Raw genomic sequence first — 20,755 nt, forward strand, 5'->3', positions numbered from 1 at the left:
CGAAATCGAAAAGGAACGGAATCGGTTCGTTCGAAACCGAAACTCAGTTTTGCCGCAAGCCACTGTTCTTAAACTTTATGATATTGAGAGCCTGTTCCAGAACACCTTCTTAAAAAATAAGTACTTATTTTACATTTTCAAACTCAAAAATAATGTAAATGTTGCACCGTATTAAAGATCTCAATGAGATCTTTCAAACAATATTCATATTGCATATTTTTAGATTTCAATAAGCCCATCGTTTTTTAACTTGAAATTGCCTTCTTAAAAAATAAGTATTTATTTCGTGTTCCGGAACGGGGCCTGAATCATTTATATAGAAATTACACTTAACCCCTTGGGTTGTTTTGTTATTAATTTCAATCAAACTAGTTTGTTTTGTCTTTTTCTTGTTTTAATGTCCTAAAAGAAATGACAAAAAAAAAGAGGGTTTCTTGATGCCATTACTTTTGTATAAGTCCTATTAGTAATATGATAATTACTATAAATAATGACCAGTCCTAATTGTATGCAAAAAATAAAGCAATTTGTTTAATTACTTTAGATAGTTACAAGATTATTTTAAAAGATATTTAATGTAATTAACAAGTACATTGTAAAATAAATTTTTGTCTATTAATTATAGAAGACCCAAAATACCTTTACTAAAATTGTTTGAATAGTTTATTATAATTATAGATATATGGTGATGCTACTAAGTAAGACAATATTAGATCAAATAAATTAATAGATGTGTTAATTAATAAAAATTATAATTAATTTACTTGTTCAACGAACCTTAAGGGCATCGGCCCAATCATAAAATATTATGTGTTTACTTACTCGCACAATATTATTTGATATGTACTTTTTATCTCATTGAAATGTATCATGTTTGAGCTGTTGATTGATTGTATCATGTTGAACGTATTGGAATGGACTTAGGTTCATGAGTGGTTTCGAGTAGTGAACAAGTAGACGTGGTTAAGTAAAGGATAAATGGTAAAGTTGATTGAGGATGTAGGGTGCCGGTAAAGGACCCTGGTCCAGTAAAGGACCCTAGTACTGTAAAGTACCTTTAGTTGAGTTGGGGAACGGTAAAAGACCCCGAGTACAGTAAAGTACTCAGAGTGTGTGGAGGACGGTAAAGGACTCCGGGTACAGTATTTGAGATACAGTAAAGGATCCTAAATACGGTACAGTACCCAGTGTGTGTGTGAAGGACGGTAAAGGACTCCGGGTACAGTATTTGGGATACAGTAAAGGATCCTAAATACGGTACAATACCCAGTGTGTGTGTGGAGGATGGTAAAGGACTTCGGGTACAGTATTTGAGATACGGTAAAGGATCCTAAATACGGTACAGTACCCAGTGTGTGTGTGGAGGACGGTAAAGGACTCTGGGTACTGTATTTGGGATACGGTAAAGGATCCTAAATACGATACAGTACCTAGTGTGTGTGTAGAGGACGATAAAGGACTCCGGGTATAGTATTTTGAAAAACGGTAAAGGATCCTTGAATACGGTACAGTACCCAGTGTGTAGATTAGGGGTATGGTAAAGTACCCAGTGTGTAGAGTTGGGAGACGGTAAAGGATTCTGACAATGAGATAGTGTGGCCTCTAATGCTGAGTTGTCATGGTGAGCTGTTCCTTTATTATGGTTGTAAGCGAATCCAGACTGGATACATAATTTAGCAGTATTCGCTTAGAACTCTGGTGCAGGACAAATAAAGGGAGAGTTATTTCATGGGACGGTCAAAGTTGGTGGATGTGGGAGGAAAGTATCACTTGGAGAGAATCCTTAGATTTCATCTAAAATAATGGATAGTAAAGGAATAGGCGATGTGTTATTATTCTGTACCTTCTGTGAATTGATATATTGTTGATCTGCTAAATGTAGAGTAAGGGGTTGGTAGGATTGAGATTATTCTACTGGGTGAATTATCACTCACGGATACGTTTGTATCTTGGTAAATCGTTTGCTTCGGCGATCAATTTGTCAGAAGGTGCAGGGTTCAATGGTGAAGCTGTTTGACACATGAGGAATACCAAAAGTGGAGACCAAGTATGCTTGAGATCTGAATCAAGACTAGAGTTGCTCTGAAGATGTTTAAATAAAATGTTAGATTTTTTTTTGTATATATATTTTTAATGTACATTTTGTATAACGACAAATAGGAGCCTAGTAGTTTATAAAATTGAATGTATTTTAAGGTTAATGCTTCCAAAATTTCTTGAAAAATTGGGGCGTTACAGATAATGAATGTTTTTTGAGTTGAGATTTTTTGAGAGGTGCTACTGGTACAAATTTCATATATGTATCAACGAGTACATACCCCTTTTAGGCCTGTTTCTAGTCCTCAAAAAATTATCAGAGCCGCTCATTTTGTTTAAAATATTTTGTTTATGGACCCTCCAAAAAATAAGCTCAATCCGGTATCAATTGGGATGTGTACGAAACGTCCAACATTGTCCCAAAATTCAAGCTTGAATTCTAAAGCAAAGTTAGAATTTTAGTAAACGTTCTTATCGATACTAGATTGAGCTTATTTTTGGAAAGGACCGTTAACAAAGTATTTTAAACAAAATGAGCGGTTCCGATCATTTATTTGATACCTAAAAAGGGCCCAAAATACGCATGTACGTGATGTATATACATAAACATATGTACTCATAGAATTTCTGGTTAAAACGCTATCCAAACTTAATATATATTTTTTAAAATCCTTAATTCACGCTAGCTAGCTATGCAGGTTTTGCTATGACTTAGAAAATATGCCGGGGGGGGCGGGGGGGAGGCCTTATTTGGGAAGGTTCTTTTTTCTTTTCTTTCTTCAATTACGGAACAAGGTAATTAAGTAATTTTTATTTTATTTTGACATGGTCAAGTTAATTAAGTAATTGATGTCCCGCTTTTCCCACAATTATAGTATTATGTTATGGGCACCCAATTAATACTACTACTAAATTCAATGGGAAGCTTGTTAACGTAGTACTCCCTCAAGTCTTGGTTACCGGCCACAATATTGTCAACACCTTTTATATATGTTTATGTTATTCCGACCACCTAATTAAATAATCTCTCTCTCTCTCTCTCTCTCTCTCTCGTCATCTGGACTAAAATAATCTCTTAATTAACTACCAGAAAACATAAATAAAATACAAAAAAGATAATTTGGTCTATCTCTCTATATATCTATACATGTTTTATTTGACCTTTTTTTCCCACTAAAATAATCTCCCCCTTTTTTCCCCTCCTGATCATCACGGAAATAATCTCTTAAGTCTTAACTACGTATCAATACTTTGCTCGTGTAGGGCTAATTCAATTTGTTTGGTCATGATTTATTAATTAATTTTTTGGCAAAATCCACTTTGACCCCTTGTGATTTGGGTTATGTGCGGATACACTTTTTATGGTTCAAAAGTGTACACATAACACCGCCGTGGTTTGTGAAGTGTGCACGTAATACCCTATTCCATTTATTTTAACAGAGACATATCTCATACGCCTATTGAATCTTACCAAAATCTAATCCGAGTTGTTCATGATGTATCAATCATAGAATAGTACATCTTCGTATAAAAATCAAATCGATCAAACATCAATAACTCAGTGATCTAATTCTTGTTAAAATGAATGCTAAATCTAAATTTGATAATTTATTTCATAATAATTTTGATTCGATTATGAGGCTTTTATTTTTTGATGGACTTGAATTTTGGTTGATGTAATATTTGTCAAACTCTACAATATCAATGGTTCAGATCCAATTTTTCGTATAGGGGATGGGGTCGTTAGATCCAAGGAAGAAGATGAGGGTATATCGGACTTTCCTTGCGCGTCCGTCACACTTGACGTTATTATGGACAGAATTGGGTATAATGTGCACACTTCACAAACCACAGGGTTGTTATATGCATACTTTTAAACCATAAAGAATGTATCCGTACATAACCCAAAACCACAAAAGGTCAAAGCAGACTTTGCCCTTAATTTTGTTGTCAAGTTTCAGTTTATACAAGTTAACTTTCTGAATGAGAAATGCCATGTTCTTTGCGTATTTAGTCAACGATCAATCATTTTTTTAGTACAGAGTGTAAACCCGAGACACTTCATCAATTGAGAGAGTTCTTGAGACAACAAAACTCAACAACTCAATGAATAAAAGAAATAAGCCCATTATAGAATAAAAAGAAAGACAAAACTCTTCTAATTAATGAAAAAACACCCACAAGCAGGTGAAAATCATACAAACTCCTGACCTCTTAGTAAGATACTAAGATGCAAAAGTCTAGGCCAACTGAGCTAGTTCCAGTTGATTAACACTAAATCATTTAGAACATTATTAAGTTTGGAATTGGATTCTTGACCTCCATTAATTTTCGATTGGGATTAATGCCTTTTTGACTCATTCTAGCTTGAGTAAAGCTTCAGCATTCGAAGGCATATTATTTTTTGATAATCGACATGTTCCAACTCCCGTTGACCGTAACGAATTTCAGGATTTTGAAATTAACGATTAGACAAATCTCCAATGATTATAAAAATATTTTGATGACAGTGGAAATTGAACCTATGAGCTCACAAGGAAACTCTATGCTTGTTGTTATGCTCTCCCCAACCAACCCCTCTAGTGAACGACAAAATTAATCTCATAGGATTATCGAGGCGCGCAGGTGATTTATAAAAGAAAAGAGCATATTGACCATATCTTATTACTCCTTCAATTCTTCCGCAACATGAAAGCTATGGATTGGGAAATTCTGTAGTGCAAGACCCTGCAAGACACCCTGTAAGACGTACATAGGCTATCGATCTTGACAATGAATGGTTGAGATATGATTTTTAATTATGACCGATAAGAATCATTTATTACCGGTCATAATTGATTTTTAATGTGAACCGTTGATTGATGAGATCGACGACTACGTGCCGCCCTAAACATGCACTACACGAGATGCACTACGGCACCCCCGATCCGAAAGCTTTGCCAAGCTTTCCAATAAATTGACTTAAGCCACGCAGAAAGAAAGTGGGACACCCATGGCTGTTCGGATGCCGGTATTGGAAAATCTCATACCCTTCCAAGATTTGTAGATCTGGTTGTTTCAAAGAATTGATCAGGATTTAAATCAATACAATGTTAGCACAAGTCTGCAGTTTTTTCTTTTTAGCAACCCTAGGAACAAAATTTCAAAGGGTACGTAATTGATTTTCATAGTTCCTCTTTAAAAAATAAAATAAAATTGCCCTCATATTTTTGTCCTCTGGTAATGTGAATTTACAAAATTAACATTTCATTTGTATACTCTTTTACACTTGGAAAGACAACATTGTAAATTCATGTTATTATGTTATTTATAACTATGGGTAAAGTCTCGTTATGATATTTGCCCCTTATTATTTATTTAAGATTTAACAATAAATGTAAAAAACTTTAACAAGATAATGTTTGAGCATGAAAGGAAGTGTAAAAGCTTTTCTCTAATTGTTTATATTTAAATTTTGGTATATTGAAAAGTGTAGTGATAAATAAAGAAGAATAAAATAAATTTCATCAGGAGAATGCCATATAAAAGAGAGAATTAAAAAAAGAAGCTTGATTTTATTTTTAGAAACGATATTTGCGTAGTATATAGCATAGAATCACGACCAATTCATCGATTCCTTCTTTGGAAGACTATTTGTTTGGTAGGGAAACAATAAACAAAACGTAGTAGGAAATCCAACAATATGCATGCTTTTTTGTCTTTTTGACCAAATCTGTTCAATACAGAGGGCAACCAGAGTCATCATATAAACAGAAAGTCTGTTTACACAGATTTTTCATACACATATCATTATGTGGGGCTCACTATGGGTCTCATAAAAATGATTCAAATTGTTTATTAAATGTAAAATATTTTTTCATGAGCTCTGTCAAAAAACCAGCTCAATCAGATATATATAGATGTTCGATCCAATTATCTAACTTTTCATTATCCTGAAATCCGAATGAAAAATTAGATGATTGGATCGAGCCTCTATAAGTATTGGATTGAACTGATTTTTTGCTTGAACCCTTGAAAAAAATGTTTTGTATTTAATAAACGGCTCAAATTATTTGTGTAGAACCCAAAGTGAACCCCACATTGAAATCTATGCACTGAAATCTGTGTGGATAGCACGGCTGTCATCATATAAAAGCAGTGGTGCTACAGTTCCCGATTGGAATCCCGATGCCCCTCCGGGCACACTCCGGCTATCGGACGGCCGATCCGAGCCATCCAAAAATTCTAAAAAAAAAAACTGAGTGGGCCCAACGCGAGAATAAACGGCATTCGACATGTGTAAATGGCCGATCCAAGCACTCCATTTTTGGCTGATCCAAACACTCCATTTTTGGCCGATCCAAATACAAAAATGGATTGTTTGGATCGGCTAGCTACATATGTCGGATGTTGTTTATTCCCGCGAAAGCCCACTCAGATTTTATTTTTAGAATTTTTAGACGGCTCGGATCGGCCGTCCGGTGGCCGGAATGTGCCCGGCAGGGCGTCGGGATTCCGATCGGGATTTTTGGTCGGGAAGCTTAGACTTTCTGATATAAAAGGGGCGGAAGAGGTCGGCAAAAAAATATCATCCAACGAAAATGTCACCTTTTTTATGGATGTTTCCATTTTCCCACGAGTTACGTAAAATTCTACACGGAGGGGTCGTGTAGAGTTACTTGTGCGGGCGGCCAATCACTCACAAACACGTTAACCAAAAGCCTTTCAACGGTTGGGCTTAGATCCAGCGCTCTACCATTTACGTCTGCATGGCAAGTTGAGAAAATTATTCCGTGTTATTGGAGCACCAACACGTGATTCTCCAAATCTATTTGTCATCGTACACTTATACAAGATCTGACCATAAGGGTGTTCTGATTAAATAATTGAGCAAGATTATTTTTTTGTCGACATTATTCAAAAAAAATCTCATTTATTAGTTTTGCATCATTTATTTTTTTGTTTGGTTTATTGATTCGTATCGACGAGAGGAACCTAAAAGTAAAGAATTATGTAACCAAACTAAGTTCTTTTGAATAAAGACTAAGGCTCCGTTCCAGAAACTTTCTTAAAAAATAAGTACTTATTTTGCCACTTCTCATTCAAAAATAAGAAGGGTCATTCCACAAAACCCAAATAAAAAGTTCCTTTCACATTTTCAAATTCAAAAATAATGTAAATGAAAAAAAAAAAATTTTTTTTTTTGCATTGTGTTAAAGATCTCAATGAGATCTATCAAACAAGATCCATAGTGATAGGAAAATTATTTGCGTAAACACATGATTTTTGAGCTTGAAGTTGCCTTATACAAAAAATAAGACTGTTGCTATGATAATGGGCGCCGGCGGAAGGAAATCGTACCGACGGCCGTGCCAGGCCGTCTCCGGCCACCGGACAGCCAATCCGAGCCGTCCAAAAATTCTATAAAAAAAAACCGAGGGGGCCAATGTAGGAATCAACGGCATCCGAGATGTGTAGGGTGCTTGATCCGAGCACCCTACACACCTCGGATGCCGTTGATTCTCGCGTAGGCCCCCTCGATTTTTTTTTTTTGAATTTTTGGACGGCTCGGATCGGCAGTCTGATGGCTGGAGACGGCCCGGCGTGGCCGTCGGTACGATTTCCCTCCCCGGCGCCTATTGGTACCTATATAAAATTTTCAAAAATAAGCACCTCCTTCTTATCTTGTGGAATAAGCCTTATTATTGAACAAAAAATAAGTTCTTATTCTATTTCTGGAATGGAGCCTAAAGTAATTCAAAAAGTCTTAGGAATAAAGACAAAAATAAAAGTTCTTGAATAAGTTTTTTCTTAATGAAAAAAAAGAAAAATTATAGGAACTACATTTTTTGTATGCTTTTTGTCTATTCTAAACTATTTATTTTGCATATAAACAAAAATAATACAAAAACCAATTAGGGGTTGGTTTAGTGGTTGAAAACTTAAAATTGATTAGTTGCGCTCTGATTAGATCAGCTGTTGCCGCTGCTGCTTTACCAATCTCTTCTATAGGCATCAACATGACTCATCTAAATGAGGCTCAGGCCGTTTGGTCCCTTAACAAGATTATGGGCCTTAGCTATTCGGGGGACGAGAAGGATCTCACTCGACGATTAGCGATTATGGAAGCTGAAGATGAGGAAAGGGCTAAAGCGCATGATCTCCAACATAAGGATTGACTCTTAGGTGTCGTTTCGGGTGTTGTCTTGATGTTTTGGCTTGGGTGTGCCCCTTTTGGGTTTAGCTTTGGGTTTTGGGTGTTTTCTTTGTTGGTTTCTTACCAACTTTGGTGTGTCATCGTTTTCCCTTGGAGTCCTTGTTGGCTTGTGATTGTTGGAGTTGTTGTTTCCCCTTGTGGGTTTTCTCTTGCTTCAGCTTGAAGCTGTCTAGGTTCCTTTTAATCTTTGTAATTTGTTTCCAAAGATTAATAAATTTTTCGCCTTTCAAAAAAAAAAACTTAAAATTGATTAAGACGAGGTGTAGGTTCAAGTCCTTATACCCTCTCATTGGGCTAAACATACTTCTAACACTACCCACGCGTTACTTACCCAAAAAAAACACTACCATGCATGGTGGGAGTTGTGGGACCTTAGCTTCGGCGTCGATATTAGTGCAGTGAGTCCTCTACAGATAGTGGTGTATTATAACGGGGCAATACTCTCTAGCGGATGTGACAGTTCTATATATACCTGCACTCCCATCTTTGTAACAAAAGAGAATAATACAAAAAGGGAAGTTCCTTCTTCTTTTTTTTTTGTCTTCATTAAAAAAACTTATTCAATAACTTTTTCTGTCTTCGTTAAAAAAAAACTTAGTTTGGTTTTCAATTCGTTTCTTTTAGATTTGTCTCGTCAATATGAATCAATCTCCCACAAAATCAATCTCTCACAAAAATTGACGCAAAAACTAAAAATTGAGCAATTAATAAGGACAAAAAAATAATTTTCTTCAATTATTTAATCAGATCACCCTTTAGATCAGATCTTGTACTGTATAAATATACGATCGTGACAAATAGATTTGAGAATCACGTGTTGGTACTCCAACAACAAAAATGCTACTGTACGGACAACACGTAGAACGCATTTTTTGACCTATCTCTGGTCCAAGAAAAGATAATTGGAGCTGTTCATTTTGTTCAAAATATATTGATTAGGGTCCTTATAAAAAATCAGCTCCATCCAATATCGTTAAGGGCGTTTACGAAACGTCCATATTTGCTAGCCTAAATTTTGAAGCAAAATTGGATATTTCGTAAATGCCCTTACCGATATTGGATGGAGTTGATTTTTTATAGGGACCCTGACAAAAATATTTTGAACGACGCCAATTATCTTTTTTGGATTCGAGACGGGCACAAAAAACGCGTTGTACGCGCTGTCTGTATAACAGTTGCTGTACCAGCAGCAGCTCCTCCAACAACACGGAATAACTTTCTCAACTTGCCATCCGCAGACGTAAAATGGTGCACTGGACCCAAGCCCAACCGTTTAAAGGCTTTTAGGTAAAGTGTTTGGCCGTCCGCACAAGTTATTCTACACGGCCCCTCCGTGTATCTTTTTCCACCAAGTCAAACTAATTAAGGAGAAATTTTTGGATACCGGGTGGGTACCATATGACTGTGCTTATGTGGTGCCCGAGAAGTCCATATGGGTAGTCCAAAAGTGTATTGGGGATTGCTTAGATTGAAACTCTCTCTATTCTCTCACCCCACCACTTTCTCTCATTTTTCTCTTTCAAAATTCGAGCCGTTCAAAATCGAAATGGACGGTCTGGATGCACCGAGCGGGCATCACGTGGGGTACTCTTCCGGCACTGAAAATTTCTCCAAACTAAGAGGTCCATATGTAAAAAGAAGGGACTTCGAGTTGGTGCTATGCAGTAAGGTGCGCAGCACTGTGCTGCGCACCTTTGAGCAGTCGGATCGTGCATTCGACGGCTCGAATCTTATCTCGACAACCAACAATCGAGAGTCGTTGATTGCCGAGATAAGATCCGAGCCGTCGAATGCACAATCCGATGGTTCGGAGGTGCGCAGCACAGTACTGCGCACAGTACTTCATAACACCATCCCTCATTCGAAAGAGAAGCAATGAAAGACTTTCGGACATGCCAAACATCAATTTTTCACCACTCTTTAAGGTTACATTCGACTTATGATCCGCTTCGCACAAATGTGTGATGAGAAATTATGTTAACTTATTGACACGTCAAAGAGAGTATTGAAAAGTTAAAAATGCTACGGCTATAAATATGCCCAGATCGAAGTATTCGATTTATGTATCTTAAACGATTTACGTTGGACTCGCACAAGTCAAACGGCTCTGGATTGTATATGAACATATGTGGCCGAAATTTTTTCTGGAATTACAATACATATTATGAAAGAGACAGGGACGGAGCCATGAATTTCACCACGCAGGGGCGATCGTACATGCGAGAAAAAAATATAAATACACATGTATGATAACGTAAATACATTAAAACTCAAAATAACGTAAATACATAAATCGGTTTAACTAATGTGATCGATCTTGATGTATGTGTCTTATTTTTTTTTATTATTCATCTTCTTCTTCTTTTTCATTCATCATAATTGGACGAATTCGGTCCAAGGGTTTTCATGTTATTTGATTTTACCGGTCAAAAAACAAAGAATTAGAAGTCTAGAATGACAATTGGGGAAAGACATACCTACAACATAGATTTCACCAAAATTAATTAGGATTTCCAAAATCCCTTTTCCTCCATTGCTATTTTCTTGAAATTGCCTTTAAAGTCTTAACAATTGGGGATGTTTGTGCCAAGAGAGAGGGAGAGAGTTTGGTGTGCCATTGTGATTTTAGAACAAAAAGAAATAAAACTGTAAAATACTAAACTCATCTAACGAAAGGTGGAAGTTTATTACTTGAATATTCACAATATTAACCATCTAGTTTTATGTTTTGTTATATTTTAACCCTTAACATTTAGTAATTAATGTTGATATCCTCGCATTTCAAAGGTTACTATTACATTTTTTTTTAAAATTTTACGCAAGGGTGAGCCTATATACTTTCATTGAAATTTATTTATTTTTACATATAATAGTAGTGTTTTTTTTTTCCCTTGCAGGCGCGACCGCCCCTATTGGCTCTTTCCTGGCTCCATCCCTAGAAAGAGAAATTAGTAAATTCACCAGCACTTTCTGACTTTTCTTAAATATGACTGAAAAAAAGAAGATGGTCAATTTGGGTATTTCAAAGTCATCGCTTCACATTATATTGATTCCTTCTTCTAGACAAAGGCAAGAAAGGAAAATAATATGATACAGTATTGTTGTCTCCTTCCATGCATGTTCGATCTCCCCCACGAGGATATAATACTGCTATATATTTTTTTTATATGGAATGAATTGCACAACACTGCATTGCCCTTATTATAAATATCCAAACCCTCATTCTCCTCTTCCACAAACAACTTAATTGATTGCTGCAACCCACCAATCTCTTATATACTCTCTCTCTCTCTCCTCTGAAACTTTGATCATTCATCACCATCACACAAATTGAACCATGGTTCTCTCAAAGACTGCTTCAGAATCAGATGTGTCCGTCCACTCCACCTTCGCATCTCGCTACGTTCGCTCTTCACTTCCACGGTACACGCCTACATATTACATACAATAAGTCTACTGGTACAGCAAAAGGGGACAGATTTTGTGTACAGATTTTTTGTGGGGCCCACTACGGGTCCCACACAAAGTATCCAAACCGTTCATTAAATGTAAAACAGTTTTTCAAGGGCCCCTATAAAAAATCAGCTCAATCCGATACGTATAAGTGCTCGATCCAATCATCTAACTTTTGATTTAGATTCCAGGATAATAAAACATTATATGATTGGACTGAGCACTTATAAGTATCGGATTGAGCTGATTTTTCGCGAAGGCCCTTGAAAAACTATTTTACATTTAATGAACAGTTTGGATCATTTGTGCGGGACCCGTAGTGGGCCCCACAAAAAACTGTACATAAAATCTGTCCCCTTTTGCTGTACCAGTAGACTTACTGTATTACATACCCACAGTTTTCATTTTTTTGGTGATTACACTTTTCATCCTCCTATTTCACCAAAATTTACTTTGGCCCCCAGTCTTTACTTTGGCCCTATTTTCACCGGTGTTACCAAAATTTACACACATATGGATCAATTCCCACTATATATCGCTTTGGAACTGATATTTAAGCCCGCTTTGTGATCGCTACATATGACCGCTTTAGGTGTTCTTGCGCCAAAATTATTTTGAAAGTTTGTAATCGCTACACCCAATTTCTGCTACGTATGATTTGATGCTCCTACCACACCAGTACCACTACCGCGATTTGAAACCTTGGTTATTACGAAAAGAAAAGGCCATGTGGCCTTAGAAGGGAGACCACGTGACACCCTAAAACCTTGGTTATTGGTAAACACTATTTGATTGAGTGTAAAAATTTCTATGTACAATTTTGTGTGTGCGTGTATTTTGTGTTTAATGGTGAATATATATGTATATTGATGGAGTGTGGTGCATGCGGATACATGCATAATGAAATATACAAGGTTTAAGATGCCGGACAACTCGATACCGAAGGAGGCGGCGTTCCAGATCATAAACGACGAGCTGATGCTAGACGGGAACCCGAGGCTGAACCTGGCATCGTTTGTGACGACGTGGATGGAGCCAGAGTGTGATAAGCTGATGATGGCTGCAATCAACAAGAACTACGTCGACATGGACGAGTACCCCGTAACCACCGAGCTTCAGGCATGCCTTCTATTATGATCACATTTTGTGTCTTATTTTCTGCACTTTTTTCTTAAAAATTAATAATCAATATTGACAGTATAACTTTATTACATTTGTACGCACTTATATGCCATATGGGTAAAAAATGAATATGCGTAATCACCGTGAAAAAAAAGCAAAGCCTTTTATTTTAGAAGCAAAAATATAAAAAGTTGGTTCTAGAAAACTATGGTCAAAAACTGTGTTTTGTTAGGAGGAGATTTTTGGTCAATAAAGCACTTGTTGTCTAATACCTTTTCGCCACGTGGCATCCACCTTAGTGTTGCCCACATCTATGACTGATTGACCTAAGCATATGTCGGTGATTAGAAAAAAAGGAAAAGAGAGACCCAAAGCATTTGACACGCCATCATGTATTGTATTGTACACCAAAAAAGATACTCCGTACTACTTGATTTGTTCCTTTTTAAGTGCTTTCGCCTATCTTTGCATCAATTTGAAAGAACAAATTAAGATCATTAAATTGGTGCACAGATATTAAAATATATATATATATATATATATACACACACACACACACACACACACACCACGGATCAAATGAAGGATCCTTCACTTTGTTAAAATGCGGGACTTTCATTTTTCGATTAAATTTTGAAAATCCGAACCGTTCAATGTGTGCAGAACGTGATTTTAAGGGTCCCCGCGAAAAAGGGCTTCATCCGAGCAGTTTTTTTGAACTGTTCAATGAAAACTGCTCGGATGAAGCCCTTTCCGGTCATTTTTTTTGCTGATTTCTTGCGAGGACCCTTAGAGCGGCTCGGATCATCGAAATTCAATCGGAATAGGGAGTCCCGCATTTTAATAAAATGCGAGATCACTCACCGGAACTTGACTGTAGATATGTATATATATATATATATATATATACAGGAATCTTCAAGTAAGAACCTTATATGCGGACCTCCCATTTCTCGCCTTTCCCGATTGGATTTCGATGATCCGAGCCGCTCAATGTGTTCAGAACATGATTTGAAGGGTACCACGAGAAATCGGCAAAAAAAATGACTGGGAAGGACTTAATTTGAGCAGTTGTTATTTGAACCGTTAGATAAAAAACAAACAAAAACTGCTCTAATGAAGCTCTTCCCGGTCTTTTTTTTTGTTGATTTCTAGAGGGTACCCTTAAAATCAAGTTCTGAACACATTAAGCGGCTCGGATCATCAAAATTCGATAGAAAAAGGGAGGTCCGCATTTTATTAAAATAAGGTAGTTCTTATAAGGATGGGACTCTCATATATATATATATATATATATATATATATATATATATATATATATATATATATATATCATGTGCGAAAGTATTTTATTTTAATAATATGATTCAAGAATTTCACGTCTTTTCATAGAGGCACTGAAATGAAACGATGGCAACCCACATAATCAACGAGCAAATATTATTAATCTTTTTTTAATAAAGATACAAAGAAGGCCCATTATGTTGAATAATTATTCTATAACCACAAACATATTTATAATGGGACCCACATACATTACACTTTTGGGGTGTATGGAATCCACTAAAATATGGTCTTGTTACAAAATAATTGTATACTGAAAGGACTAATGTTTGAAGGAAAGTGAAACCGGCTTTGGCAACCCAGTCACCCACGTCATGAAGCACACATATATTTGGTATTGCCCAGTGCATGTCCAAGAGAAGATGGTTTTACTGTAGCAAACAATGAAAAATGCTTGTCTCTGTTTTTAATTGGCGTGCAGAACCGTTGCGTGAACATGATAGCACATCTGTTCAATGCTCCGTTGGGAGACTCGGAGACGGCGGTGGGCGTTGGAACAGTTGGGTCATCTGAGGCCATAATGTTGGCAGGCCTTGCTTTCAAGAGGAAGTGGCAGAACAAGCGCAGAGCCGAGGGAAAGCCCTGTGACAAGCCCAATATTGTCACCGGAGCTAATGTTCAGGTATCGCACACTGCAAATATTTATTACATTATATCTCAGCACATGTCTTTTACATTTCTGTCGATGCTGGCCTGTTGGGCTTTTCGGCTAACTGGAAAAAGCTTATTGGCCTGTTGGGCCTAACTAGTCAAAGGTTGGGCTTAGAATCTTAAGTTAGGGGTAGTATAGTTCATGATCAAGCTTGTTATGATGTCATCTAGTTTTGGGAAGTATAGGTTTTGTTCTGAATCGCTTATGAAAACATTCACTCGGTTTGATTTTGGTCTTGTAGAAACAACCTACCCATACTGACATGGCACACAAATAAAAAAGTGTCACATAGAAAAATGTGCGATCGGAGTTTCTCAAATGATTAGCTCAGGTGAAGGGCCTTTTTCCCCGGTGAAGTGATGTAATCAGTAATTACTGCTAGCCCCGACAAGAAAGTTTTAACTAGTTAGCACAACATTATTCTAGCCACGGAAGGTGCATTCATGGAGTAGAAATCTTGTTAAGAATTGACCTGACTTCTGATTGTACTTCTTTTTGTGAAGGTATGCTGGGAAAAATTTGCAAATTACTTTGAAGTAGAATTGAAGGAAGTTAAGCTGAGGGAAGGCTACTATGTGATGGACCCTGTGAAGGCTGTGGAGCTGGTGGATGAAAACACCATATGTGTTGCTGCGATCTTGGGTTCAACTCTCAATGGAGAGTTCGAAGATGTTAAGCTCTTGAACGATCTTTTGATCGAAAAGAACAAGCTGACCGGGTAAGAAATCACCGATCTAACCATATCGATTGGAAATGGGAAACTGATATTCGGAAGAAAATTTTGGTTAGTTACAAGAACGGTTTTGAAACTACATTGATATCCCTAGTTACAAGAACGGTTTTGAAACTACATTGATATCCCTTGAACAAAAGTTTCCTGACTCTCGTCTCTGTTAGACTATATCTATGCAACTTTCAGCAATTTAAAGTTTTATGAATCTGCATACGCCATATAATTACTCATAATGTCAAATTTGCAGATGGGATACCCCAATTCATGTGGATGCAGCCAGTGGTGGATTCATCGCGCCATTCATCTACCCGGAGCTGGAGTGGGATTTCCGGCTACCATTAGTGAAGAGCATCAACGTCAGTGGCCACAAGTACGGCCTTGTCTATGCTGGAATTGGATGGGTTATCTGGAGGAACAAAGAGGACTTGCCTGATGAACTCATCTTCCACATAAACTACCTTGGTGCTGACCAACCAACCTTCACACTCAATTTCTCCAAAGGTATCCAAAACCCTCTTCAATAATTCAACGTAATTAGTTCAGTACTATTTAGTTTAGATAATCTTGTGACAATCACATTTATGCATATTACTTTGGGCATTATCTTTGTTGGAACGGACAGAGTACGGCCCAACAACATGTGCTTCTGTTGGTATGGTATGGGGTGCCATATCATATCGTACGGCACTATTCGTACAGAAAATACCTCTCACGTACGCACATTCTGATATGCCTACATGTCCTTGATCAATTACTTTGCAGGTTCTAGTCAAGTCATTGCCCAGTACTACCAACTCATTCGCTTGGGTTATGAGGTCAGTGCTTAATTGAATCATATGTATCTTCCTGTTTGATCGAATTGTTCAGAAACTTGATAGAATTAAGAACACTAGTTGATTCAAATACTAGAAAACAATATGTAAGAACTTGTGTCCTGTACAAAGAATTCTTAGAAAACAGGTTTCAAATATTTTGAAAATTGCAACCAAGCAGGGCAAACGAGGCAACCAAGTTTCATAGGTTTAGTAACAATGTGTTATAACTAAAATTGTCACAACTTATGTATAACAGGGATACCAAAATGTGATGGAGAATTGCCGCGAAAATGCTCTCGTCCTAAAACAAGGACTAGAGAAGACCGGGCGCTTCAACATAGTCTCCAAGGACAATGGAGTTCCCCTGGTAGCCTTTTCTCTCAAGGACAACAGCTGCCACAGCGAGTTCGAGGTCTCGGACATGCTACGTAGGTTCGGCTGGATTGTGCCTGCTTACACCATGCCACCAGATGCCCAACATGTGACGGTGCTCCGTGTTGTCATAAGGGAAGACTTCTCGCGAACCCTGGCCGAACGCCTGGTAATTGATATCACCAAGGTGCTCCATGAGCTTGATGCCCTCCCGGCAAGAATAAGCGCCAAGATCGCCGGTGAAGAAGATAAGGTGAAGAACGGGATGGTGGTGAAGAAGACAGCGTTGGAGACGCAGAGGGAAATCACCGATGCTTGGAAGAAACTTGTCACGGATAGGAAAAGTCAAGTTTGCTAGAAGCTGATTTGAAGGGTCACTGAGGATCTCGCCAAGTTTTTGCAGAGATTTAACGTTGTTCATTTTCTTTTTTTGTCATTTTTATATCTCCTTCTGAAACATTAATTTGGGTGATTCTCCTATTTATATGGGAGCCATGTGTTTGCCTATTATTTGGTGATTTAGATGCTACTTAAGGTTGGATTTTTATTTTTTATTTTATAATAAGAAGACCATGAAAATAAAATAGAACTTCAGCTTTTGCTGGTGAGAAGAAAAGGGATAACACAAATAAAACTAATTAAGCATTTTTTTTTCGTTCCTATAACCGGATGTTCGAGCCAGCTCTCGCGCACCTCGACTAATTCTCAGAACATAAAAACATTCCCAACAACAAGACTGGCAAAACCTCATGTTTGTACCTTGAACTCATTATTACCACCATTTTCCATTATGACCTTAATTAGCCAGGCCAAAATGCATGGTCATCGTTTCACCCCACTTATAAGCAAGCACCCACAAACTTGGCCGTATAGAATATGATCTTGTTAATCCCACAGACCAATCAATGGTGGCCGGCCGGTGTCCAAAAAGTAGTACGGGAAGAATAATACAATGCGCTGGAATAACAAATACACTTACTTACCTATCACCCAGCTAGAGTTCGAAGTAGTGTCACCTTGTGAGTGCGTTTTGGTTTTCTAGTTCCACTGGGATTAATCCTCCACCCAGACAACAAAATCATGACATGTTGAATTTATATTAGAGCAAAAATCTGAAACTCCCTCCACCTATCCTCAACCACCCAGCCCACTAATGAAAAAACGCCCCCCCTTTTGTTCTCCATTTCACATTGCCATGTATGGGAGTAGTATAAAATCCAAGCTGGTGTCACAATATTTTTTGTGCGATAGAAAAGTCCCATCCTAAACTTAAAAAGAGATATGGCCTCTAGAATGACAACTAGCTTTGCCACTTTGATTGCATGCTTGCTAGTTTCACAGGCTTTTTTGGACCAGCCGGGGCGGCCGGAGAGTGTGGGAAGACGCCCATTCAGTCCGCGGCTACCAGTTTAAGCCCATGTTTGGCCGCCGCAGGGAACGCTAGGGCTAATGTTCCCCCAACTTGTTGCACCAAAGTTAATGCATTGATCAAGACAGCCCCGAAATGCCTCTGCGCTGTCTTACTGTCGCCTTTGGCGAAGCAAGCCGGTATCAAGCCCGGGATTGCAATCACCATTCCAAAGCGATGCAACATCAAGAACAGACCGGTTGGAAAGAAGTGCGGAAGTAAGTAATCCTATGTTTATTTTTTATCGGGCTAACAATTAATTGTTTTGGTATGATCAATCGAACTTGTTCTTTTCGAGATGAATGAATAATCCATCCAAGTGAAGTCAGGGTGAGTCCACAACTGTCCGAGCATAGTCCAAACCCTAAAAGTGACTAAAAACCGAACCCCATATAGTTGGTTATGGTCTACTGAACCTTCGGATACGAGTTCAAGTGATCACTTCGGATTTAGGTTTGGTAATATAGCAAAGAAATCCGAACCAAACTAACTGGTTCTGGGCTGGTGACCGACTTTACACAATCAACAGGGAAGCTTTGGGCCCGTCTAGACTTTGGGCCATCTGAATACCAATGTCATTTTTTTAGGTATACCTACAAGCCAACGGGCTTGTAGCTCAATGACATTTCCTCAACTCTTCCACATGGAAGGTGAGGGTTCGATTCTCGCCAGGAGCGCGAGTGTTTGGTCTGGTGGTTGATATCCTTTGAGCTTGCTCCACTCATATGCCGCTTAGCGATACCCCATTCACACCCCTTTAGGAGTAGGCTAGACATCTATCGAGTGGGGAAAAAAAAGAAGAAGATCACACCCCTTTAGGAGTAGGCTAGACATCTATCGAGTGGGGAAAAAAAAGAACAAGAAGCCACTACGTACTCAATCATGAGTGACGATGTTCAATACGATTAAAATCCTCTTCAAAGATATTTAAAAAAAGAGAAAAAAAGGTCAAGCACTTGGTAACTTTTTATTCCAAAATTTAACAACCCACTAATATATACGCGGAGTAGTTAGTTAATGTGTGATTAGAATAAAATATGGATAATATATGTAATTCTTTTGACTAATCATTTGATTTTTGTATCGACAGGGTACACCGTCCCATGAGATCGAACAAAGCTCAGAGCATCGTAGTAAACCCTAGTGTTTATGAGTTTCCTTTGTGTGTTAGTATAATTAATTATTACTACTCCAGTAATAATTGCTAAAATAAGAGTTGCTTTGAAGTAGTAATATTGGGTCATACACTGTTGTAGCGACCCAAATCAAATCAAGCAACTGTATTTGCCATGTGATTTCAGGTTGAAGTATGTATGTGTACATATATATGTGTGTGTGAACATCGAGATGTATTAATGGAAATCTGCTTCATCCTTTTCTTGCTTGTAATTTTGATTGAGAATGAGAATACAGTCATTCAAAATTGAATACTCACCAATCTAACATCTTTGTTCATTGTAAGACGGAACAGTAGTAGTAGAGATTTAATAGGCCTTGATTTATCATTTTTCATTTATTTTAGATTATGCAGAAAATATTCTTGATTAATTTGCTTAACTATCCTATAGGAGGAGAGGGGGTGATGAAAATCATGAAATTAAATTCATCCATTGGTTCCCAAAGTCAATTATTAAGCAGGAAATGAAAGAAACATATTATTATATCTTCTTTGAAAGGATGACATAGATGCATGTTCTCATTGATTGCCAAGTACTGACCATCATTTGCATCACAATTCACAAGTAGGCAATTAGTAGGTGTAATGGGTGCGGCAAAGACAATTATTATTCAACTACACACATTTTACACACACATATTTTGGTAGGGCCTACACACATTGGAGGTATAGTGTGTGTAGGCTCCAATGTAAATGTTTGTCCATTTGTGTAAATACTAGTATTTATATAAATACTTGTGATTGTAGAATGATTGATGAAAATAAATCATTTTCCATTTCCTAAACTTAGCCAGCCAAAAAAGGAAACCAGTCAAAATCATGATTTTTTTATTATATATTTCCAACTATTCCAAGGTCAAGCCCAGCCCATGTCGGTACAGTTGGATTAAATTCACTTTGGAAACTGTGGTGAATGTTGGCAGTCCCAGTACTTGAGAAAGAGTCTGGCTTGTCGGCAGTCTCCTTATTACGACTGCATCGTGTAATTGGTTGATTATTAGCTCATACCGAGTTGATACCGTTTATGTTCTAGAGCTCGTCGAGAACTTTAACCACGTTAAAAATTTTGTTAATCGGATGCTTATTAATATCTAATCGGAGTGGCTTTTTGGTTTATTAAATTAGATTTGATAAGTTTGATCTAGTGTGGCCATATCCATTTTCAAAAATATAAATGTGATCCAATCATGAAAATAAACTCGGTATAAGCTGATAATTGGCCAACTGCACGGTGCAATCACCATAAGGAGACTCCCGACAAGCCACTCTCTCTCCTTGATTGGATCAAGAAATCAATAAGCATTCACAAAAAGTTGAACAAGGATTTGCCCAAGTGAACATAAGACACCAACAATAGGGTTTACAGTTTGCATGTTCCTCCCTAAGAAGTTGTAAGTTCGAATCTCATGAACGTCAAACATTCCAATCCTTAAAATCACTAAAAGT

General features: G+C 37.5%; 2 protein-coding genes across 2 annotated transcripts; both read left to right on the plus strand.

Moving 5' to 3' along the window:
• Positions 1-11,386: 11,386 nt before the first annotated feature.
• Positions 11,387-17,246, plus strand: LOC131301354 (glutamate decarboxylase). Its single transcript, XM_058327571.1, has 7 exons — positions 11,387-11,656; positions 12,601-12,805; positions 14,574-14,774; positions 15,308-15,522; positions 15,785-16,038; positions 16,300-16,352; positions 16,609-17,246. The coding sequence occupies exons 1-7, from the start codon at positions 11,571-11,573 to the stop codon at positions 17,080-17,082; spliced, it is 1,488 nt and encodes a 495-aa protein (XP_058183554.1). The 5' UTR covers positions 11,387-11,570; the 3' UTR covers positions 17,083-17,246.
• A 675-nt stretch (positions 17,247-17,921) lies between these two features.
• LOC131301656 (non-specific lipid transfer protein GPI-anchored 15) lies at positions 17,922-19,507 on the plus strand. The gene is made up of 2 exons (XM_058328034.1): positions 17,922-18,350; positions 19,223-19,507. Exons 1-2 carry the CDS (start codon positions 18,047-18,049, stop codon positions 19,237-19,239), a joined length of 321 nt encoding a protein of 106 aa, XP_058184017.1. The 5' UTR covers positions 17,922-18,046; the 3' UTR covers positions 19,240-19,507.
• Positions 19,508-20,755: the final 1,248 nt, after the last annotated feature.

Source organism: Rhododendron vialii, chromosome 9a, assembly GCF_030253575.1.
Source record: "Rhododendron vialii isolate Sample 1 chromosome 9a, ASM3025357v1".
NCBI lineage: Eukaryota > Viridiplantae > Streptophyta > Magnoliopsida > Ericales > Ericaceae > Rhododendron > Rhododendron vialii.

Excerpts from the sequence above, each read along its gene's own strand:
- LOC131301354 (XM_058327571.1), top strand. The coding sequence starts at position 11,571 with ATGGTTCTCTCAAAGACTGCTTCAGAATCAGATGTGTCCGTCCACTCC. Across the intron at positions 15,523-15,784 it reads GAAAAGAACAAGCTGACCGG|ATGGGATACCCCAATTCATG; the intron begins GTAAGAAATCAC and ends TCAAATTTGCAG. Across the intron at positions 16,039-16,299 it reads CACACTCAATTTCTCCAAAG|GTTCTAGTCAAGTCATTGCC; the intron begins GTATCCAAAACC and ends ATTACTTTGCAG.
- LOC131301656 (XM_058328034.1), top strand. The coding sequence starts at position 18,047 with ATGCTTGCTAGTTTCACAGGCTTTTTTGGACCAGCCGGGGCGGCCGGA.